Source organism: Wyeomyia smithii, chromosome 3, assembly GCF_029784165.1.
Source record: "Wyeomyia smithii strain HCP4-BCI-WySm-NY-G18 chromosome 3, ASM2978416v1, whole genome shotgun sequence".
Taxonomy (NCBI): domain Eukaryota; kingdom Metazoa; phylum Arthropoda; class Insecta; order Diptera; family Culicidae; genus Wyeomyia; species Wyeomyia smithii.
Genome location: NC_073696.1, coordinates 93,536,885 through 93,562,695, shown reverse-complemented (window position 1 = coordinate 93,562,695; position 25,811 = coordinate 93,536,885). Strand labels below are relative to the sequence as shown.

The window sequence follows — 25,811 nt, the reverse complement described above, 5'->3', positions numbered from 1 at the left end:
ACTGTAACTTCTATAACATGAAGAATAATTAATGGAATAACTTTACTGAAGGCACTGTGGCTCTAAAATCAAGCTTTTAGGGTCAAAATAATTTTGATCACGTTTTTGCAGCTTTGGAAACAGTGTGCGATGGTATTAATTTTTCGCTCCCATGCACTTATCGTGTTCCTTATGGGTCCTATAGCAACTGTGTAACTTTTCAGATCGATCGGTGAAACGCCCGATTTGCGCCCGATTTTTAAAGCTTCTATACGATTTTATATGGGAAAAACCACTTTTTCAAAACTTCTTCTATAGAGATGTCCAGTTGGCTCCTAAAAATATATAAATACATGATATTTATAGGAAATTTTCCTGGGAAAACTCTTCTGAATACCATAAGGCGCTACCTTGCTTGTGAAAAAAGATATTCACCCCAGACTGATTGAATATCTGACGAACGGCTCACCATTGAATTTTACTAGCAATACTGCTACAGCGTGCTGCTGTTTGCCAATTCAACCATGTGATGAGAAATGATATCGCTCGAATTTATCTTGGAGGCTTCCCCGAAGATACTATGAGCAAAAATCACACTTTCAAGCTTAATTCCATGCGAAATTATTTCTCATTCTAAAGCAAGTTTGCAATAGCAGCATGCTGTAGCAGTGTTGCTGGAAAATTCCAATGGTGAGCCGTCCGTCAGACATTCAATCAGTTTGAGGTGAATAGCTGTTTCTACAAGCATCGTAGCGTTTTTTCCAGGAAAGTTTTCTACAAATATCATGTTTTGATATTTTTTTAAGAGCCAACTTGACATCTCTAGAGAATAAGTTTTGAAAAAGTGGATTTTCCCATATAAAATCGCATGAAAGCTTTAAAATTCGATTAGGCACAATTTGCCCTTAATCCTCACAAGCATATACGGTCACTAATCTGCCTCTATCTGAGACACGCTTCGTCTGTTTTAGCACGAAACCGACTCCTCTTTCTGCTTTCACGTTGCCACTGTAGAAAATGAGGTACTGAAGTGTCCCCAATAATATCTACTGCCCGGAATTCACGTTCTCCCGTCTTTGGCCCCCACACCTCATGAATAGCTGTTGTACGCCCCTTCCCAGTCAGCATACGACCAAATTCCACCGGGGTTGGTTACCCGATCTCCGCCAAAATTACTCGTATTCCAGACGGCACCTCGTGGAGGTTGGGATAGGAGTTGCTGAACTGAGGTGGATGACCACAATATGGTCGACCTCCTCTACAGCTCTATGATTAACACCGATGACACCGATGTCGTCCGTGAAACCTAGAAGCGTGTGAGACTTTGTGATGATGGTGTCGCTCCCCTGAACATATGCCCTTCGAATAGCACCTTACAAGGCTATGTAAAACTGAAAGCTCAAGAGCCCGTCCCATTGACTCATATCATTAAATGTCACAAACGCGGTCAAAAATTCACCCGGTGTTCTGACGTATGGTGTGAAACCGTCAAGAATCAGTGATAAGTTTTGTTGGGAAACCGTGTTCAACCATAATCTTGCACAACTCGTTGCGTTTCACGAAATCGTATGCCACCTTGAAGTTTAAAAACCGCAAATTGTATTCTCGAAACGAGTAGAAGATCTATCTCAAGGTGAACATTTGATCCGTTGTCGTTCATCCTGCTCTAAAACCACACAGGTATTCACCAACAAAGGCTTCTTGTAACGGGCTCAGTCTTTGGCACAACATATGAAGGAGAATTTTTTATGCAGAAATCAGGAATATTATCCTTTAATACTTACTGCAATAGAATCGATGTCCCTTTATATAAACTGGGCAAATGAGTCCTTCCAACCAATCTTCTGTTAGTTTGTCTTCAACCCTAATTTTAACTTGAGGTGATGGATTGCACGTAACTGTTGCTCACTCCCGACTTTAAAACGTTCGGCTGGGAAGTCGTCCTTTCCAGCTGCTTTAGGATTTTTAACTCTTCACAAGACACTTCCTTGACCTCGTGCAAGTTTGATAACCTCCTTAGTTTCTCTCCTGCTTTTGTCGACGGCCTCTATCCTCCTCGTCTAGTTACAACACCTCGAAATGCTGTTCGTCGTAACACATGACAGGCACGATTTGCACGAGACCCGTCGTCCGTCACCTTTTGACACTCCGGATCGACCCATGTGTTTCGTGTGGTTTTTGCAGTCGTGCCCAACACTTCTCGCACTGCTTTGATGATAGTATCGCAGATGTGTCTTAACTGTTCGTTCAGATCTTCAGCCGGTTTCCATGTCTACACAGCTGACATCCTCTGAATGCCCAACCGTATCCTTCCCTAAGTGCTCGATTTCTATACGTTAACCAGCTGGGAGTGAATCGTTCCTACCACGAGATGATGATCTGAGTCTCAGTTTAGGCCTCGGAAAGACCGTACATCGATGACGTTTGAGACATATCTACCGTCAATCCGAATATAGTCGATCTGGGAGCAGGTTTCGACATTATACGTCATGCGAAATTCATACAAAATTCAACAACCTCAGACCATTCTTATTGTTGGCAGCATAGAGGCTGTATCCGCCAACAATAGGCAGACGAAGTGGTTCCGTCAAATCTGCACATTTTGGTCCCTGATGACAATATTTATATCATGCCTTAGACACTATGTATGTTTCATCGAGGAGCTCATTTGTCGGTATGAATGCATTGATTAGACTGTAATTCAATAATCTGTCCTTGAATCTTAATACGCATAAGCGATTACTGATGAGCCTCCACATAATGACCCGCTTGATCTGCTTTTCTTGTATGACGAAACCGACGCCTCGTTCACCTCTGTCACCGTAACTGTAGTAGATGTGGTATTTCAAAATCGTTCCCGCGATAGAATCTACCGTTCGGAATTCACGTTCTTCAATTTCCTCCAACTGCACTTCCTTCGACTTTCACCTTTTCTTTCTTAATTTCCTGGCTTAGATGCCTGCGTGTGCCGGTTCCCGTAGGGTCCTGACGCCCCAAATACCGAGTTTCCAAGGCTTTTTTTGTCCCCCAGGATCGGTACTGATTGTTACGACATGTGTTTATTTCTGGATGGTTCTTAGTAGGGTACTCTCTTAAATCAGACACTGTTATACGCCGCCTGATATGAGTAAACAGACTCGTATGAGCATTTTATGCATTTCTAAGCAATTTGCTATAAAAAAATATAATTTCGAAAACTTCAAGAGCTACTCTCGTGCTTTTTTTTATTGGTCAAAAAAGTGAGACTTTCACTACTGTAAGTGAAGCCTTTCCAGAAGTACGATTAAGCTCAAACTTTGGATTGAGAATTTTGGATAACTGGAACTCTAACCGTGATGGCAAAACAGTGAAGCTACTTCATTCAGAAGTGTGCGCGTTCAAAAACCGGTGTCCCACCGCGTCAAAAACGGATATCGTTGGACGCTTTGTGGACAACAGTCGAACACTATTAACAATCAACAACAATCAAAGCATCGAAAGAAAGTCCGGTTCCGAACGGCCGACGACCCTGAGCTATAAGAAGCTCCAAGGATGCTGAAAAGGATGCCCGGGGAAAAAGTGGCTACAATGTGCGTGCGCTTAGCCAGGAGGTCGGTGCCACTGGCTAAACTGTGAAAATTACCTGGCGGAAATGAATGGCAACGACTGGCAAGGCACTTCCTATTTTATTTTTTCCACGAAGGAAGTGAGCTCCTAGTTGAAGTTCATTTGATACGCCAAGTTCCCCAAGAAGGTGCTGCTACAGCTGACAATGAATGAGAAGGGGATATCAAAGCCGCTTTTGTTTCGCTCCGGACTGGCCGTGAACGGGGAAATTTATAGTAAGTGCCTGCCGCAAGTTGCGTAGGTAATCAAAAAATATCATAAGGGCGAAAATGCGATGTACTGACTGGATTTTCCGTCGGTTTATTCCTCGAAGCAATCGTTGGAGGAAATAGAGCGCCCCTTGCTGCGCTTCATCGAGAGCCTCTGGGCAAAACTTAAGCGTAAGATACTCCAACCATTTTGTCGCGAAAACTGAGGAGGAATTGATAAAAAAAAACGAAGAAAGAACTCAAAAACATGCCTATGCGCCATGGTGATTTTTCCGGCCGCCCATGAACCTTCCTTATCTCTTACTACCCACTCGGGAAAATAGTGTGACGCCGTCCCTGATTAAAAAAAACTACAAAATTTAAAGAACTTTAATGTTGACAGGTAAAGAGTCGTTGTGAAAATAGAAATTAGTTCGAAAAAAACCCACATTTCCTGAAATAGACAGAAATCTCGTTTTTATGACGACCCAAAAAGTAGCGGTCTTCAGCAAAGTTGTTCAGGAGACCAAGGTTAACCAAAGATAAGTACGACATTCCACCGCAATTCTTCGGAAAAATATGTGCTCGCAATTCTTCGGAATTTAGCCTTATATTACGTATATAACGACTCCAACCTTCTAGAAAGCTGCGGTCTTCAGCATAGTTGTTCAGACTACTGAATAGTGGAAAGTCAGGTGAGAAATTCCATCGCTATGTGGTGCTATCGTGTGCAATTCTTCGTGTTTTACCCTAAACGGATTTCTCGAATCCGATTTCCTAGAATGCTGCGGTTCTCAGAAAAGTTGTTCATTTTGTGGTTTTCTGGTTGATGGACAGTTTACGCAGAAGAGAAGAAGAAGTTTCAACGCAATTCTCCGTATTCAGAGCTTAAATTATCCCGCTATTTTTATTTCCTATAAAGTTGCGATATTCAGCCACTGCCACCAGTGGTGATAATATCAACTAAGAGGTATTTAAACTTCGCGGGTATTGCCGAACATGAAATGACACCGGATAGCCCACAAAAGCACAAAATGACCACAAAATCTATTAGTCACTTCGGATCACTCTAAACCTTATAAAAGAGACACCTAAACGACCACAAAAAAACTATGATTCATGAATTAAAAAAAATGGAAAAATTTCAATAGAATGGTTTTGTCTAAAAAAATGTAATCGCTAAATTTCCAAGCAGTTAATTTTGGAGATAAATTTAGTCCTGCGTGGAGCATATATCAAGATGGCTTGACAAAGTAATTTTTTTTAATTCTTTTATCACCAATATTTAGTGGTTAATTTGTGAGTTCGAAATCCAATTTGTGGTAATTTGCGGTTAAGTGGTTTCCGAGAAATTTTCAAAAAACTGAGTCAAGCCATCTTGAAACATGATTTTTCTTTAAATGAATCGGACAACGATGATATATAGATCAATCGGAAGCTCTTAATTTGTGGTTCACGAAAATGTAATTTTTAACGTCATAATTACTAGTGTTTGTACAGAATTTTGTGTTTTATTGTTCACGTAGTTCTACGTTTTGTTTATTTGTTGATGACGCTGCTGTCCGCTAGTGGCGATGGCTGTTTGCGGTGTTTGTCACTGCTATACTGAGCGTGCGTTTGGGGAATATGGTAAATATCGTGATTCGGGGAACTTAGCCAACACACTTGCATTACAGGTAGCTTAACAGGCGCAGGATGGATATGTGTTAATTTGTTGTCAAAAAGGATACCGGTAACGAAAATGTACTTTCAAAGGAAAGCAATCCAAATTCGACGGATTATTTTTCAGAACCAGTAGGAATGGCAAACAATAATTATCACTTTTTCATCACCTAGGTTCTGATAAATGTTTCGGAAATATTCAAACAAATGTTCAAATAAACTGCCGGGATCCAACTTAATGTTGCTCTTCTGTTATTTTTTCATGCATATGTGCTAACTTATGAGCAAAGTAATAAAGAAGATGTCTGCTGTCCGCGGGTCTGTTAAGCTACTAGTGGCACCGTCGCACAGAGGAGTACCTAGAACAAAAATCTGGCCAAAACAAGAAAAAAAATTTTTGTCGCTTTTAGGTGCCGCTATATTTTTTTCTGCAGCTCAAATAAATGCTTCACAATATACCATCACTCGATTAACGTTAAACGGTATTATCATATGCTGGGAGCGCTGTAAACATTGACAAATTTTCAAGCTTTTTTGGGAATCGAACCAAGTTGTGCCAGGCGTCAATGACAATTGATCAATATTATGCACCAACCAACCGGTTGATAAAAATTCCGATATTAAAAATTATAGCTACCTTTAAGAAGTTTTCGAAATTAGTGATTTTTACGTGTTTTCGAGCGTTTTCAATATTGAAAGAGTTATCAAATCTCGCGGAATCCGATCATATAATCATCGGGGGAACGGGAATTCATAACATCACATCCTCGCAAATATCTCATCCGGTAACGTCCGGATTGACATTTGTGACCCGTTTGAAAAATGTTGTTCATGGCATATTTTGACGAATACCTGCCTCATACTTAAAACAGAATTTCAGTTCAACAAAGATTGAATGAGATTAGTTAAGTGAATGAACTTCAACTAATTTAAGTTAACTTAAAGTTAACTTGATGCACAGGATCAATAATCCAGGTAAATAACACTTCGCCCAAAAGCCTTTTTTCCAACCTACGTAAGTTCCACGAGGCATCATATAGCCTGTGAGCAACAAATTGAAAATTCAAAATGAAGATATTTTGCTTCATCATTTTTCTTGTAAATTCTTCGATTTGTTCCGCTGCCCGTTTTGCGAACACTGATTATACGAGCGTATTTCTTCATCTATTCAATAACATTAATGAAGCCACATAGGATATGTAAATATAAATATCAAGTTATGTGCGTGATACCCGGTCAGAAAGAAAAAACAAAAATGTAACAGAAGCTGTTGGTTTGTTACGGGAGAAACCTTACAGGCTGTGTTTTCAATTTGGTCCCGTTAGGTGTTAAAATAACGTAAATTATAACAGAAATGATTCTACTAGTATCAAATACATATCAAAATTTGTTACTATATTAGTAATCAGCTTTCTAACAAAATAAGATAGTATATAGAGCGATATAATAACAAACATTGTTAGAAACAACAGGTTTTGATAAAAACGAAAAGTTAGTTAGACTTGTTTCAGAACTACTTCATTACACGTTTTTTTATTATAACTCATTCAGATTCAATTTTGTAATCAAAATTATATGGAAAAAAAACAAAATTGTATCAAAATATGTTATTTGTATCTCATGTTGATAGAATTTTGTATTTTTTTAGTTATGCTCTTCTGATCGGGTATTTAGAGTTACATACTCTTTGATACAATACTCGGACCAGCCACTTGCACTTCTCACTCAAATATTTTCCAACATATTACTAAACTGTAGCGAAAATAATTTTGGCCAGGTTTTCATTCGAGATACTTCTTTGTGCGCTCGAAAATAATCCGTCGAATTTGGATTGCTTTTAAGTAGCACTAGCGGACAGCAGCGTCATCAACAAATAAACAAAACGTAGTACTACGTGAACAATAAAACACAAATTTCTGTACAAACACTGATAATTATGACTTTAAAATTTACATTTTCGTAAACCACAAATTAAGAGCTTTCGATTGTTCTATATATCATCGTTGTCCGATTCATTTGAAGAAAAATCCTGTTTCAAGATGGCTTGACTCAGTTTTTTGAAAATTTCTCGGAAACCACTTAACCACGAATTACCACAAATTGGATTTCGAACTCACAAATTAGCCACTAAATATTGGAAATAAAAGAATTAAAAAAAAATGCTTTGTCAAGCCATCTTGATATATGCCTGCGTGGAATGTCGAAACAAACTGTGCACTAAATAAGAGCCTTTGACCTCCCGAACATATTTTCTGAAGATAACAACTATCTAGGTTGGTTGAATCACGAGATAAAGTTATTTGAATCTACTCATTCCCGATGATGCATTATTCAAACTGTGTGTTGTAATACTCAGTAAAGCGATTCAAAAGTTATAGTGGGTAGCGTAAGTATTGGAACTAGGCGAAATTCGAAACGAAACATAACATCCGAAACTGCCAAAAACAATTAGCACCTAAAATGATTTTTATCCAACAATTTTTTTTCGAAAGAAGTTCAAGAGCTCTCTTGAAAAATCAAGGACTGATACAGGGTACATATCTTTTTGAAATCGTATCAGAACAGGAAAATTTGGAAAGAAGGTATTGGAGTGGCAAGTAATTTGCTCGCGTGAAGTGAATGTCATTGCTGGGGACTAGAGATGGTCGGGTTTGATGTTTTTCAAACCCGTACCCGACCCGAACCCGATTTTTTTTTCGGTCGAAACCCGAGTCCGACCCGAACCTGAAACTTTTTTTTTTCGTTCAAACCCGAACCCTAGATTGCATAGATTTTATAGTCGGGTTTCGGGGTTTCATACCCAAACCCGACATTTTCAAACCCGAACCCGAAAATATTTTTTTCACAAAACCCGAACCCTACCCGTACCCGACACTTTCAAAAAATTTCAAACCCGAACCCGTCGGGTACGGGTCGGGCTCGGGTTTCTGGTTTGCAAACCCGAAACCCGACCATCTCTACTGGGGACTAGAGGAAGAATTGCAAAAAAACTACTACAGTCTGCTTACTGAAAGCACACTACTCTTCCATTGTTTCGACCGAATCTAGCGTCTGCTCACTAGGTTACTGCCACATTGGCATTGCTCTGAAGAGAAAAATTCTGTTTTGATCAAAAATTTGCCAATCTCTTAAAACTGCTCAAAACTGGACTGTAATTTTTATGACTTCGAAGATATATAATTCTCACACAAATACGGTTGTGCAATCCAGTCTCCGAAACCGTTAAACCTGTAACTGAAAGTTTACAAATGTATCAAATGACAAACGATTCTGCCATCGATTTCTCATGAACGAGCGAGAGAGAAAAAAAAACTGCAGGTCACGTACACTTTTAAGGTTCTTGAATTTTTCTTTAACTGTACTCGGCAAGGATCCTCCAATCAACTAGCGGCGAACAGCAAAACAAATCCGCGTTCGCATAGAAAGTTATTTATCTCTTATTGTTTGTTTTAGTTCAATCGCTGTCGTTGTAAAGGTTGTAAAGACAACTCCACCCTCGCTCACCATTCTGTCTCCTCCACAAGTCCTCGTTTTTTTTCACCTAGCAAACGATAAACGGTTGACAATGGATGGTTTGGTTTGTTGGCTCGCAAATTGTTACGTTGCGTCAACAAGCGAAGCGTGTTCGAAAGAACCAGTACCAGCGTAATTGCTTTTCATACCAAACCATGGCGCCCCTACAGGCAAGTGAAGACCCATTTGTTCGTGGAATGGCTCCGATATTTTCTGTGCACGAAAGGAAAAAAAAATGCTCAAACCAAATGGTGCATGATACTCCATAAATCATTTCAGTTCCGTAGTCAGTACGTAAGTCTCCGAATGTTTTATTTTGGATCAAACGAGGCACTTTTCAACGAGATTAGTGTTGTTTTGGGTTGAAATGACTGTTTTCGGTAGCAATGATAGAACGGTGCTGACCGTGAAACGCTAGCCGGTAGTTATAAAGTGATTATCGTCCGAACGAAAACTGCTCATTTAACTGGCCAAGGCGTATAATTTTCCCACACTCAGACTCATAAATCAATCGGCGCTCTAAATTGCTATAACACGTTGTTTGTGTCACCTGTGTCGCTTCGCACCACACTCAATTAATCAACTGCGTTGAAACATAAGCATGAATTACGTTGACGGTCCGGACCTGTTTGGGCCCCTCTCATGATAATCCGTGTGAAGTAAATATTTTCTTCTCTGTAAGTAGAAAAAGTGGAACGGGTAGCTCTGCCAAATTGCAAGCTCGTTTTATTATCTTGGTAATATAGAAGAGAATATTGAAATACCACACTTCATTTTGCATTTTTGTGTTAAACATATTAATCTGAAATGTTAGTGAGTTTCGTAAAACCAGAAAATGAATCATTGCAGATCAAGATTGTTTCAAATTGGGTACCACCAGTATGCCAGTATGTCACGCCATGCCCGTTAAATTGCATTCTGGTCCGTTCTGCTAACAACCAACGTGGTTCGAAACAAGATTGCATATATGGCGTTATGCAAATTAGAGCACCATTTCCAGCCGCTATCAGGGCGCATATGGCTGAATGCATCTCACATGGTGGCAACGAAAGCGCCACTTGCCGTTCTTATATTCTGCAATCATTCCCACTGCAATTATAAATATATCCTGCGCAGACAGACAACTGTAAACAAGTTGTACGTACTTCCGTCGGCAAAATTGAAACTAAAAGCAACTTCAAACTTTGCATCCGCTGAAATGACTTGCTCCATTCGCCATGCGATCTTAATTAAAACCCATGAAGCTATCGAACGCGAAACTTTGCCGCTCTCAACACTCCCTCCAGTGGGAGGCAACTTTTCCGAGAGGGCGTCGTTTTTTTCCTTGTCTCATTCCACTCGCCGCACTGCGACCGAACGCATACACAGTCGACTATTGCGACCGCGGAACTGAAAGTTGTTTGTATTTTCCGGGCGGATGTGGCGAAGGTGCAACTCTGCGGCCAACGTCGATGGTTTTTCTGCTAGCGCTGCGAAACGAACCGTGAAAAGTGGCGGCAATACGACAAGTCACTTGCACCTATAGCCGCCGCTGCAATGCGATGTTGCTGAGTCAGAGGCGTCGAGTTTTCGCTAGTCCATGGTTTCAGGCTTTCAGTTTTCGGTGGCACTTGTGGGGGGATGCCATTTGCTACACGCTTTGTGCACGATGAACTTTTTGGGTTGCTCTCTCCATCTCAGTGCAAAACATTCTGGACTGGCAGCTAAGGTGCAATTTTGACAGCGGTTTTCCCCGACCCACGGAAAGTATGGGTAATGGATTCGATTCAATAATTAAAATAAATTAACATTCTAGAGATGCATGGGGAACGGTGATATTGGAATACATTTTTTGGCAGGTTTATTGTAAAATAATTTATTTTGAAAGTAGAACATATTTTATCGATATGTTCAAGTTCCGAAAGTAGATAAAGCGAATTGAGGTTTATTGATTTCTCAAGGTTAAACAGCACTTCAGTTGCAAAACAATGCTGTTTGCGGTAGCTGTGGAGCTACCAATCTTAAAATTTATACCTTTATTTTTCAACTTTAATGGTTCCAGTACTCAAACTTCCAGAAGTGCATTTTAACATTTGCTGACCGACGGAAAATATCCCAGAAAATGGCAATGTACAAGTTTTACTGGTTTATTTCTTCCTGTAATCATTTGCTATCGTGTTCGCCGTTGTCCTCGTGACTGATTCGAATTCGAACTGCATGAAAAAACGCATCAGTCATGCTTTTGAAAGACCGCAAATCAATACTGAATACTTTGCGATAATTTGAGTTGGCTACAATGCAAAACATAACCATTAAGTCACAGAGCAGCAACTCGTTGGTCTCGACTTGTTCTTTTAATTGAACTAAAAGTTCACAGATATGATGATCACAGATTCACAGAGAAAGTTTATGTGTTATTGAGAGCTTCTCTAACTTTTGAATTCATATTCAGAAGCATTCCAATCAAAGATTTGTTACTATACAATTTGTCAAGACTATGCATGGTGTTAGAAAGCTGACTTACAATCCTTTAAAGCGTGATAGAGGACCCTATTTGATTAATAAAATGATAATTTTCTGCTCCACATTGATTTAGTATGCAGTGCCTGCTGTGTACAAGACGTCAACGACGCATCTACATAAACACAGTGGAGCAGAAAATTGTGAATCTTACTACAGTAAATGAAGGCGCAGCTTATTGCTTTTGAAGTGAAATAGTAACTAAACTAAAAGAGTTAGATACTTGGTGTCGAAGAATAACTTGTAAAGTAGACTTCACTGTTTAATTTAATAAACAGCGAATCGCATGTTTATCACACATTTCAGAGAGATAATTGCTGTTTAGTTCTCAAAAAAAAAAAACATCTGATTTCGGATTTGTTCCTATATAAGTGCTTCTTATTCTCTTTAATTTGACATTTTTGAGACTCTATTGATTACAACATTTTCTCAGCTTTCCAACGAAAAAAAAAAAACAAAATTGAGCTAGCAATTATACTTCTTGTGCTAGAGCTCGTTGAAAGCAAACATTACCGGAAACTGAAAATGAAATAACTCTGTAGCAGTTCAATTTTGGCCATATGCGTAGAGGGGTTTTTTTCATCAAATAAGGTCCTCTATCACCCCTTAAATAATTTTAAGTCAGCTCCTTAACACCCTGTATAATGGCTGTACTGAAGATTTTTTTTTTTTGAATGATAAATAGAATGTTATGTTCAGTCTTACTTGATAATTGGGAATTTTAGATATTTTTTATATCCTAAAATCCTTTTAGCAGCAACTCTTGTGAAAAGTGGTTTTTAGGATCATTACAATTTTTCAATTCCTTGGCTAATAACTGCAAATGAACTGAAACTTCGAAAATTTGTTTACATATTGTTACCCGAAATGCACTTCAAAACGATTTCCCGATAACTTCGTCATTCTGAATTTAATGCTTTACGGGAAGTAAGTTATATTTTATGCTGAAAAATTTTCGAGACCTATTTGGGTTTCTATTGTATTTTTACTGTCGTTTTTATTGCACTGAAGTTTGATTCAGTACAGAAAAATATAACAAATTAACCAAAACAAACCTTTATTTACTTTCAGCTCTCATAGTTTGCTTATTAAAAAATGCTTTGAGATTTCAAAAGTTTTACTACATGTTGAAGGATTGAATGTTTTTGAGAACAAATAAAATGGATATTTTTTTCAATCTTATGGGAGCAATAAATTTTGCGGAGTTTTCGACTGTTGGGCTGCTGTGTTATACTTTCGGCTGAGCAGTCACGAAAATTGAGAACGACTTATTTTATACTATCAGACGTTTTGTCACTGGTCACTGACATCTTCAGGGGAAACTGCGGGGATTTATTACATAATTAGAGGCTTTTAGCATAGTTTTACAAATAGTTATAGTCTAGCTGATTGTCTGTGGTTATTGTGTCTGTGACTCACATATTATTTGTTCGTTCCTTGTCAAGATGCAATAATAAGACAGTCCTTCACAATCATATGTAATAACTCATTGAAAAATTATTAAGGTGAATCGGGACGTGGTCGCGATCAACTCGAATTTTGCAATCTAATTTTTTTTTGATTTATGAAGACTACGTACATGAAAATTTGATCAATTGTTTTCACAACTGTTGCATGCTCGAAGTAGCAATTTGAGTGCTTTTTATTTAGTGGAAGCCGAGTTTTTTACGCTCAAACTACAAAAGTTAAAAGAACTCTAACCTCAAAATTGTATAGGAAAAGGCCACAATCCTGTTTCACCTTAAGCTGGCTAAAACTTGGTTTACCATTCTAGTTGATATTCGAGGGATTAATTCAAATTCTCAATACGTAAGTTTTTCTAAAAATCTCAAAGCTGATCTCAAGTTTATTATACGAATATTGAAAATTGAAGATGCTGCCATCAAAGTTACACGATTTGCCGATCCAGGTTGAATCTATAGTGATCCATGAGCAAAAAGAAGGCCTACGGAGAAGTTGTATGCACTTGCCCCGACCTCCGGTTATATGAACATAGAACTTAACGATTTTTCGGAACCTTTTCTCAATCGCGATTCCTAATCCGGTCATAAGCCAACATGCCAGTTGCATTTTGGAGTATCATTTACGGAAACAACGGAATGTATTCTCTTACTACCAAACGAGACTCGTCGTTTTTTTTTCACGGCTCATATCGTTGTCACATATCACCAGGCTTTGTTTTGCTCATAATCATCTTAAAGAGAAAACAGTTTTCTTCTCTCTTAACACCTGCGAGCTTACATTCAATGTGCATCACACCATTTGCTGTAGAGAGAGCGCAGAGTAACAGTCTCTGACGAAAAAACGCTCCTTATTTGACAGAGCAAAAATCCAGAGAAACTCTTGTAAATTGCTCATCCCCGCAGGCAAGAAAAATTAAATAAATTGCTCGGCGACCAACTGAGCATTGCGTTACCGTTTTCATCGCTCTGGGGGCGGCAAAAAAAGTATAAAATCGAACTTTCTGCAGAATACGCACTAGGGTGCCAGCCAAAATGGTCATCTTGAATTTAAAAAAAAAAAAAACCCTATACAAAATGTTCATCTGCTCGAAAAAACACCCTGTGCAAAATTTCAGCTCAATCGGACTTTAAATAGGGTGGCGCAAAGCGATTGAAAACCGAAAAATCACCCAAGGAGAGGGGGGGGGGGTACGTGAAAATTCGGTTTTCGAAATTTTTTTTATGCCAAATGACTTAAAAACGCATGAAACGTCGAGAATTGGTGTCATCTTAAAAAATGTTTTTTTTTTAAAATCGACTCTTTGGGACTTAGTCGTTTTTTCAATTGTGGAAGGCGGAGTTCAAAATATTTAGAATTTATCTTTTGAAATTGATCACTGATCTCTCGAAATAGCCTGTATAATGATGTACACTAACATCTAATACATTATGTTTCATTAGGGTGGTTCATTTACTCGGCATAGGGTGGTTCGTAATATTGTGAAAAATGAGTATGAAATAAAAGAAGCACTTTGGTTCGTTTGATTGGTGTGACGTCTTCGACAAAAATGTAGATGATAATTCTGTTTCTCCAAAAAAAAATTCACTTAAAAAAATATATTTTTCAAAAAAAAAGTTAAAAGAAAAATTAAAAATTTATTATTCAAAAGAACTCATTTTTTAAAAAGCTGATTTTTTAATAAAACCTTCAAAAGATTACCAAAACAATGAAACCAGTCCGATCATTAATAAATCAAGAAAAAAAAGGTATCATTTTATGAAATAAAAAAAATATTTTTTGAGAAAAATATGTTTTTTTTAATTACTTTTTTTCAGAAGGCATATTGTTCTTTTGGAAGGACAAAATATTTTCTACACCTTTGCCAAAGACACTATGCCAATAAAACAAACCGTTTCGACTGTAGACATATTTTTAATTTCCAATAGAGCACTCCACGAGGAATCAAGAACATTTTTACAGTTAAAAGGGTTTATTTGATTGGCATAGTGTATCTGGCAAAGTTGAAAATAATAACTTTGTTCTTTCTTTTTTTCTGATTTCTCCATAACCGGTTTCGTTGTTCAGGTAATCTTTCGTAGTTTTTATTTAAAAATCAGTTTTTTTTAAATGGGCTGTTTTGGATGTTCTTTTAATTTTTTTTCAAAAAATATTTTGTTAATTGTTTTAGCTTTTCAAAATGAGTTGTGTTTCAAAAAATTAAACCAATAGCACGAAATTGCATCTTTTGCCTATAAAAACGTCTATGCAAAGTTTCAGCCAATGGGCACGTTCACGTTCTATGATGTAAACTTGACAGAAAATACATGGTCGAACTGTCAAAACGACGCAAACCCAGAAACAACGAGTCAATTGTGTTGTGTATCTGATGAGATCCCTATACTCTCATTATCGCTGAATAATATCGATACAGTCTATTGTCCGATTATATAAGCCAGAGCACTGTGTGTTCGATCAAGTGTTGGCAAAGGACATTATTGTGGTAAATGAAACGAATAAATTGTCTGGTACAACATTCGAAAGAACAAGTACAAGTGTCCTAGAAAGTAAATTTTTCAAACAAAATAAAGAAAAGCATATTCCATCCGCTTCCACCGTTTCATGTACTTCTAAGACACTTGGAATTGAAAACATTTTTCAAATATTCAAATTCCATGCACCTCCCGTATATGATTCTGCAAATGACATGAAAGCATTCAACAAAGCATTTTTTCAGATGACACCAATTCTCGACGTTGAATGCGTTTTTAAGTCATTTGGCATAAAAAAAAAATTCGGAAACCGAAATTTCACCAACACCACGGGAGCTGTCATGCTCGCGTGAAAGCATGGGATTAGACTAGAATTACACTTAGAAAAATCAACTTTTTTATTTTACCAAGTGTTCAATTTCTGTCCTCGGAAAAATTGTAGAGCTATCGATTTCATAAAAATTCACCAACGATACGAAATTGCTAGGTCTTATCTTTGGAGGAATTGTCTTTCCTTAAAAACAACTCAAAACTAGTTTTTTCACTTAAATTAGATCTTAACTTATTCTGATCAACTTAAGATGTTCCAAAAAGTTTCAGTTATCAACAAAATACAAATTTTTCTTTAAAAAAAAGTTAATTCTGTTGAACCAGCTCCGAGATCGGCCTTGCGTCCATTCAGCCTCGCGTCCATTCGGCTCCGCGTCCATTATGCCTTGTGGCATACTATGCCTAATATGCATATGTCTAGCGTCCAAATGTCGCACCCCCCCCCCCCCCCCACCCTAAACGTACGCTCGCACCTTAAGCTTAACACCACTTGTTAGGTTTTGTACAACATCTGGCAGCAGCTTTTTCTGTATGGAAACTCACTATTTCTTTCACTATTGCTTTCGTATGGCCTGCTTTGTAATAGCCCAGTAGTTTTCGCAAGTAACCCCGTATCACTCCAGGACATAATTTGAATACTGGCGCGAAGCTAGATTCGGCCAGAATATCGTAGATTTCTAGTGTTGCTCCAACAGATAGAGCCAACGCTTCTGTAGACACTTCTTGAGGTAGATCTTCCCGTTTAAGGTTTTACAGGTTTACAGTGTTCTTGCCACATGAGCAGATCGCCAGCCAATTCGGATATTTCTTGGTCAACTTTAAAAGTTTCTGCTTCTGAATATCAAACTTGTGCTGCGCGGTGAAGAACAGTAGCCCCGGAAGCTGCCGGAACGTATGTCTTAACATCCATGGTGGGAACATGAGACTTCGGGATCGTGATTTTCCCACTGTATTTTGACGTTCGTCACGATCTGAAGCCTTCTGCACTTTGTGTGTATGCAGTCATTCCCTTGGCTTGGCTTTCTAAGCGAAAAGCCACATCTCTGATCGCATTTCTTCTTCCGTTAGATGCTCAGAGTTTCGTACTAACGTTTAATCACACAACTCACCGTTGACTGCACGATTCCGAGTCGTATTCCAATGTGCCTATGAGAGCGTTGGCGATTTTCCAGGTGCTTGCGCAAAATCAATTAAAATACAGTGTAAACAATACACTTCAAACTACTTCTACTCCAATTTTCAAGATAAAATACCCAGTGGGTAATTTCCTACAGCGTTTTTCCGTGATGCAGTTTTATGTGGGATAGCCTGTATTGGTAATATAATATTTCAAAATGGAAATGCTTTCAAAAAGGTAAAAGTTCCATCTTTTGTGATAACTAGTTCTTCTGAATTCATTATTTTCAAAAAAAAAACTTTCAACGTTTGTTTCTTAGTTTCCTACTAAATTGCCCTTAGAGGTGAATGCCGTTTACTGGCCGAAACGACAAGGGACCATAATAAGGGTATTTAACTTAAAATATGGATAAATTTTTCACTTGTGATACCAAGAATGTAATAATTCTTGTGAAACAAAAATCATGAGGCGATACCGATAAGAAAACTTGATACCCTCTATTATAGTATTTAATTTATTTTGGCAACAATCAGATTATTAATCCAAAAAATTGTAATACTATGTGCAATATGCGGGTTATATAGAGTTATATAAGAAAATCGAGGGAGGTGAAAAGCAGATCACTCAACGTCATATTTGCTAACGACATGACCATGATTCAACATTTTCTCATATAGATGGGGAATGTTGGTTCGTCGATTGAGCCAGAGTGACCTTTACTTATACGAATATATAATTCCTACGTTGTGTTATTTTCAATCAAACTATTTTATTATCTGAGATACGAAAAACTAGCCGTTTATTGAAATTTTACATATAGCGCACGCGCGACTGTGTCTTAACCTTCCTTGTTAGGCAATCGGCTTGATACTGATCCTCTCAGATACTGATATCGTGCCTGTGATCTATCTTCGTACTTTTGTGCTCAGTGTTCATTATAATATTAGGGTGAATTCAGTAAGTGTCTTCTGTGTGTGATAAGTTAAATGTCTATCACTAAACAATTAACAGATGTCCAGTGAAAGAGAAAAATGCCAGCTGTAAGGGCATGTAAAACGCCATGTTGTAGACAAATCGCATTTCCGAAGCAATTCCAATTTAAACAACTTTTATCATTAACAATGTTTCAAAATAAATGTTGTGTGAATCGTTATCGAAGTCGAAGTCAAAAGATTGAAACCATATTGAAAATCCTTTTGAAGCTTTCGAGGACTGTTGAGAAATTTTCATAGCCTATTTCATTATTTGAAGATGGTGATCGTAAACCTCCTAACTGGTCTCGATGCTGACTCAACAAGCCAATCATCGTATGTTCGAATCACGGCTCAGGGGAGACAGTTGGTGTCACTAGGATCCTAGCGCTAGCCCGCAATTGTACTGTATACTTAACAGTTGGCTGCGAAGTCTGTGTATAATAAACAGAAGGTCACAAAATATCAAAAAAATAGTAGCAGTGACGAAAATATACAACACGAAAAAAGCGGAAGATCGAGTTCCGATACGGAATGTAGCAGCAAGGCTTTGCTTTGCTTTTTATCGTTTTTTTACCTGTTCGGTTAAATATTAATTACCTGATCGAACTCTGTAGGTTATCTACCAGATTGCAAAATCTGGTGAATTTTCTGCCAGAGTAGGTTTACCTCAAGGTTTAATCTTAGATCCAGTATTGAACAACATATTCACCTCAGATCTTTCTGATTCACCTGCAGGATGCATAAAGTCATTGCATTTCCGTAAAAAGTAAAAGTCTTCGTGTCATATGTAAGCGATTGTAGGAAAGCGTAGATGTTTTGTTTTCGTACTTATAGAAATGTGAAATTACTTCCAATGCTTCTAAAACTTTTTCTGTCAAACCAAACAATAATTATTTTATCCGAACGAGTGGGTTCATTTGAAGTAGGTTTGGTAAGCAGAGAAAGTCGCACAAAAATGCAGAAAACAACAAAAAAACCGACAAGGTGAAATTGCGGAACAGCATCAATGACAATGTCCATTCCTGTAATATCAAACAGAACGCCAACATTATTGACGAATCTAATTCACCACTCACTGCTTCCAAAAAAAACCTTTGCCTTTCATAAAGGACCAGAATCCATCAGTCTGCGTAGAAGGATTTACGCCAACCCGCATCGGAATGCTTTTAGCATCGGATCGGATGGTCTGCCAACAAAGAACATTTTCACAGAAGTCCGTTGGGAATATGGACTCACACCAACCGAAGCAGAAATTGACTTACACTCGTGTAGAACTCGTCCACGGCAACTACGTGAAAGCATAATAATTACGAAATAGAGGTCCCATTTGGCAAGTATTAATGTAAGCACACCTGGACATTTTTAACATTATGAACTGAATTCTTAACAAAAATTACACCTACTGAAGAAGAACCACTTCTCAAGCTTCAAAGTAATTCTTGGAACTGAAACCAACTGCGACGAAATTGTCTTTATTACTTTCAGTCGTAACCGAGGACGAAAAATTACAATATCTCTTTGATAAAATACACTTTTTTGGCTTACATCAAATAAACCACGTAAGAATTAGTAAAATCAGACAAACTACTGTTTCATAGAGCTGCTTTGTTTGATACAGTTCCTAGTTAGTATTTATCATGTTACCAATAAACTTATGATGTGTAAATTTTTGAAGTCGTGAATAGTCAAAACATCGAAACAAGAGCCTATCCTTTCACCGCCCGGAACCGCAACGGATTGTTATCCGTAATATGGCAAAACAAGACAAAAGTCAACGGGAGATTACATTATTTTCAATGCACTTAATAATCGAAAATAAAAACGGAATCGACTAGACGCTAAATAGTTGTTTTTTTTTTTAACTATTACAAATACCCCTTCATATTCGAAGTAGACATATATTTGCGCACATTCCCGAATTTACGTACTATGCATCTGTCAGTCAACCTTCTCATCACAAAGACCCAAAAGCACTAAAAATTTGATCCTTCAACAACTAAATTATTTCAATTCGCGTATACTCAGCTGCAATACCAAAATAACCCAATTTTTATGCACCGTAATGGTGTTTTAGAACCAGAAAACTTGTCTCAAAAAACAATGCAGAAGAAATTATTTCGCTTAATTGTAATTAAATTGAGTTACTATCTAATAAACAAATGAACATCTAAAACAATACTTAGCTTCAGATGAAACGCCAGAGACTGATCAATTTTCGTTCAGATGGTGAACTTATGCCCCTTCATTTATCACATACCCAGACATCTAGACCATAACTTCGCCATCAAACTAGACATAAAGTCGTCGAAACAATAACAGGAAAAAATGATATAAGAAAATTATTTTGTCGGTAATGAAATTACCTACACGCATACTAAATAATACCACATGCAATAAAATTTGCAATAAAGTCATTTAGCATTGCCATATTCTTCCCCGCATAGAAGATTGCCGAGATCCGAGAATGAAAGACTAATAATGCAAAGGTATCTGATTCTCATCATGTCCCTCAGCTCCCATCTGACACCCGAGATCACGCACCCGTAGGCTGCCAAAGCTCTTATATGAGGGCTTTGTGACTTCATCCTTTAGCCTTCCGCAAGCTTTAGGTATTCCAGATTGGAGCTCACCAACAATCCTAGGGGCGATAGGCTGATTTTTTTCTGGTTATTTGAGTATATTTCTGAGGACTGCAGAGAATTGCTGGTTTTGTTTTTTACGAGTGGTGTACAAAAAAAAATCGATAACTACATTGACAATCCCCAAACCAAACCATGCATCGCTGCGTGTTTGCCGTTTTCAATAATAGCAACTTCACTTGTTGTACTCAAGATTAAACAAAATTCAAAAATGTCAATTTCGACGCGCAGTAAAAATTATCCCCGCCACAGCGCAATTCACCAAACGCTTGCGGCCAATTATAAAATCATAAAACTCGATCCCATTTTCCAATCAAATTTATGCCGTCGATTGTGTCAAACCACATCAGCGAAAAAAAGGAGAATCTCTGCCAAAGGCAGAATCCCCGCTTTCATATTCCTGTCGCCAGGATGAATGCCTGGTAAAATAAGCGAGCAAAAAAATAAAAGAAAACCTTTCGCTACTCTTGGAACTGAAAAGTCGATGAAAAGTAAAATGCCTTTCTGGTGCAAGACTTCCTCACTTGTGAATTTTCGAGCTTAAATGAACCTCGCCGAAAGTGTAACTCAAACATCTAGTCGCAGTCAACGTCCGAGAACGACCACCACGTAGAGGGGACCTAGTTCCGCAAAGAGAATCGGGAATAGCTGGTCATTCCGGTGTTTGGTTCGCTTCTGCATATGACAGGCGAATGGAAATTCGAGCGCGCAATACTGACCCCACTTTCAGCTGGCAGTTTCCTTTTATCGCACTCAACAATCAACCAAACCAGATTCGCTAGTGGTGCTACCGAGCGAACAGTGCTTTTATCGTCGATCGAGGCAATATTCAATAAAGTAATTTTTTCTATCTTTTTCTCTCTTTTTTTCAGATAATAAATAAAAAATGGTAGACGATCTGAGTTGATAAAACATGGATTTCAAGGAAATAATACTGCTGCTAGTAAGTACCACCAACAAATCATAACGGTCTTTCGCTTCGCACGGTTTCGACCGTTCCAGTAGGGGGGAGAGAAGGGGTAAATTGCAAATCGATTGATTGCATTTATATTTAAAATACAAGATGGGCGAACGCAGCAGCCGTTACGAAAATAAGCTGAAACTAATTTTTAATGGCTTGCCTTCGAGGGAATGGTGAACGATACAACGTACCAAATGTTTAGACGCATCTTGGCATTTGAGGTTCTTGATAGGGAAGAGCGATGGTAATCCGAAAAATTGCATGTCCATGAAATTGTGCCTAGAGAACGAGTTTAGTACTGTGGGACAACTGAAACTTCACACTACATAGTCGTGCGCACGGAGGACTTTTTCAAGACACCTACAATTGTAAATTGCGTAACTTGATCAGAGCTATATATTTTTGTATTAAGGAATGAACTTAGATCCGGTTCAATAGAAACAAATAAAATTAACGTTTCAGAAATTTGAGACTAAAAATTATGTCGTTGAGTAAAAAGTAGCTCAAACCAGAGCGTTAAAACTAAGCTTAAAAATTTTTGAATTCACTAATATTGAAAGTAGAAAATGAATTAGATATGAAAACAAAAAGTTGATAGCACTGTGAGCTTAAGCTTAAGTTAACCTAATATATACAATCTAAAAAGGTCACAATTTTTTGCAGTGCTAATAGTCAAGAAGCCATTGATAATTAAATATGCAAATGAACCAGAAATTTTACAAAAATTCGTTATTATCTTTTATAAAATTATAACCATACAATTTATAATAATATTTTTTTTTTCAAATTTAAAGACCACTGCACACTGGGCCAGAAATGGAATCCAGCGGAACGAAATTATTAGCACTCTCAGGGTTTGACCAATCGGTTTCCAATCTTCTACAAAGTTTCTTGGTATAGTAAGGGCTTCATTTTGGATGTTTGAATTAGTTCGGAATTTAGCCGCGAAGGTGGCGTTGCGATGCTAACTTCTTTCCCTTACACAGTGGAGCTTTGCGGTTTTCCACGAAGTTGTAGATCTCTAAATTCTTTAAAACTTAACAGAGTATACCAAATTTTTAACTCTTCAAGTTAAGAGATCTACGAGTTTTTATAAAATTTGTCTGAATTTCACGTTTTATTGTGATAATTTTATCAGTTCACTCGAATTAATTTCTTACAAATTTTTTCTCGAGAGAAATTGAATTATTACGTCGTTTTTTTTCGAGTACAGAAGTTTTTAAAGCACTTAAGTGAAAATATTACACAAAATTTGAAAAAAATACATAATTTTGTGAATTAGATATCTCATAGGTTAGCAAGTATTAGCAAACCATGATTTTTTCTAAAAATTGTCCATCAAAAAATCTTTATTTTCTGAAATTTTGAAAGAAGTTTTTTGTGTTTTTGTGATATTTCAATTTGAATATAACCATAAATTTCGTATAAAAATACAATTGCTATGTTTTTATTGAATGAAATACACGATCCAGTACTCTGATACTCTATCCAACCTATTTGCAGTCTTCAGTAAAGTTTCTCAGTGTAATAAGAACTTCAACTTGACGTTCGCAATTTGGCCGCAGAGATGACGCTTCGACACCAACTTTTTATACTTACACGCTAGAGCTCTGCAGTTTTCGACAAAGTTTTAGATCAGAAAATTTTATGTAACTTCGTAGAAGAAACAAAATTCCTGTCTCTTGAAATTTTTTGGGAATTTACAAGTTTTGATGAGTTTGTTTGAGTTTTACGTTTTTTGAAATAGTTTTGTGATTCGAAACATTAAAATCACCAAAGAATATGCAATTTCCTTAATCAACATACTTCGGATCGTTGCGAACTAGATTCATAAAGATCTCTAAATCTCTGAAACTTGAAGAGTTAGAAATTTTGTATATTCTGTAAAGCTTCATAGAATTTTGAGATCTACAACTTCGTCGAAAACCGCAAAGCTATACCGTGTAAGGGAAGAAGTGTAGCATCGCAACCTTCACGGCTGAATTCCGAACTAATCCAAAAATCCAAAATGAAGCCCTTACTATACCAAGAGACTTTGTAGAAGATCGGAGACCGATTGGTCAAGCCCTGAGAGCGCTAATAATTTCGTTCCGCTAGATTCCATTTCTGGCCCAGTGTGCACTGTAACATAAAATTTCAAGGGAAATATGGCTTTTTCAGTCTTAAGGGTGTATCAAAACACTACTATGTTTTATGTCCGACGTTTCGGCCTTTGGACTTGACCTTTCCCAGGGGATATAAAGTTGTATCGTTTTTCGTACGCTCTAAACGCTGAACGAAAAACGGTATAATTTTATATCCCCTAGAGAAGGCCAAGCCCAAAGGCAGAAACGTCGGAAATAAGACATAGTAGCATTTTGATACGCCCTTAAGACTGAAAAAACCGTTTTTCCCTTGAAATAATATTTTCTGTTTTCAACTGCTAATCTCACTATAAGGCTTTATTTATTTCGTAAATATTGTAATTAATGCGAAATGATTCACATGTGCAATCAAAGTTTTGACGTAAAATTACGTCTTAATTTAGAAGAGTATTCGAGTATTGAGCGAAACGGGCGAATGTAAGATTTCAAATGCTTATAAATTTGTTGCCGCTAAACGGATTGTAATCATGGATAGAGATAGTTTATGAAACATTTTTTTTTATAGTGAAGTGGTTGAAGCTCATAGTCAATTTGATTATAATTCAACCACTCCAAAAAATGGGGCGCTAAGAAGTGCCGTTGGTGTTGTCACGAAAGTGACACCCTACAAGCTTGTTAATTTTGTGGTCATTGCGAAAACTAACTTTGGATGACTTTTATGGCTTTTCAAGATAAACAATTTGCAATGCTGATATCGGAGATCTCAATTCTACTCAAAGTTATAGATGCATTTCATAAAAAAGTTGCCTTTTTCATTTGTTTATCATTCCTTCTAAGGGTAACCAAAAAAAACTTTTAATCTCAGTTTGAAAAGCACATTTGAAAATGTTATTCTTTGCATTTGAGTTAATTGAATTTAAGAACATGACCAAAATTATAAAATTCGGTGGTTTTTCTTGAAATTGAAAATAATTACCTTGAATTAGATCCAAATCATCGAAAATCGACCTGCTGGTTCGAAAGTTATGACTATTTGAAACTAATATATATTGAATAAAGCCGTTTTTATGGCCACCCTATTCGGGAACTGGTTCTTCAAAGTAGTTCAAATGTGCTCAAAATTGCATGGATTGATCTTCGTCAAAAATAATCAAACCGTATTTTTTGTTGGGTCACTAGGGTGATCAGTTTTGAAATAGGGTCACCATGAAAACGGCTTCATTCGATATATTTTATTTTCGAATATTCATAACTTTTGAACCAGTTGATCGATTTTCGATCTTTTTGGAACAAATTCAAACGAATTATTTCTTAACTTAAGAAGAAATACCGATAAGTCAAACTTGTGTGCTTTCATTTCCAAAATGTATTCATTCATTATGGTTTTGATCATGCTTTTAAAAAAATTAACATACAGTAAGGTCGTTTTTTACGCGGTTTTTTTTTACGCGGGTTGCTTTCCTCCTTTACGTAAAAACGGTACAAGATATCGACCTCATTTCAATCACGTTTTCCGTTTTAGGCCACAAGTAATCATATATCAGTTTTCAAAAAAATTCACAATTTTTGGTGTTAATACTCAAAATTTAAAATATTGCATTTTGGTCTCTAGATTGGCCACTATCATATTCAAACGAAGTTCAAACGTTTAAGGATGGTTTTCTTCGTTATATTTACAACTCAAAAAAGTCGTTTTTTACGCGGGACCATACAAATTTGAAACGCATCCATCGTGTAAAAAACGACCTTAGTGTATTTTAGACAATTTTTCCTTATATTGAGTCCAATTTGCTCGATATATCCTTTATTGTTTATTGTTATGTTTTTAATTTATCTGACACATTGGTGGTCTTGATGATAAAATGTTCCGAGCCTGTTGCTAATAATTACAAAGAGAGCACTTTACCAAATACCGAGTATTGTCGTCTACGAAGAAGCTGCCTGAACATTGATAGTGACATGCGGAAGTCAAATAGCGCTGCTATGTCGCGTCGTTGAAGCTGGCTAACGTATGGGGTCTTGTTGCCCATATGCATTGCGATGTGGAAAAGAAAGAAAGTTCCCTCGTCCTAATGGCCTTACCGTAGCAAACACATTTAGCTGCTGCAATCGAATGAAATCACATAATATTTCTAAATACTAACTGTCAGTTAGCCATTTGCCAACCGCAGATTTATTCATTTAAAAATATAAATAACTTTGAGTCGAAATGAGATGTCAACATTGCAAATTGTTTTCATCGAAAACTTGGTCACCATATTTTTTGATAGTTTTCAAACCATATCATATGTAACAACTTGGTGGAAAAAGGTTTTTCTCTTAGATAT

At 37.3% G+C, this 25,811-nt stretch overlaps 1 protein-coding gene across 5 annotated transcripts in view; it reads left to right on the top strand.

The window, feature by feature from the left end:
- Nucleotides 1-25,811, top strand: part of LOC129732086 (protein madd-4) — a 588,842-nt gene that overhangs the window by 318,023 nt on the left and 245,008 nt on the right. For all 5 annotated transcript variants that reach the window (XM_055692596.1, XM_055692595.1, XM_055692594.1 and 2 more), the window contains exon 2: nt 21,312-21,382. In XM_055692596.1, the coding sequence (XP_055548571.1) occupies nt 21,353-21,382 (30 nt within the window). In that variant the 5' untranslated portion in view covers nt 21,312-21,352. The remainder of the gene's footprint in view (nt 1-21,311; nt 21,383-25,811) is intronic.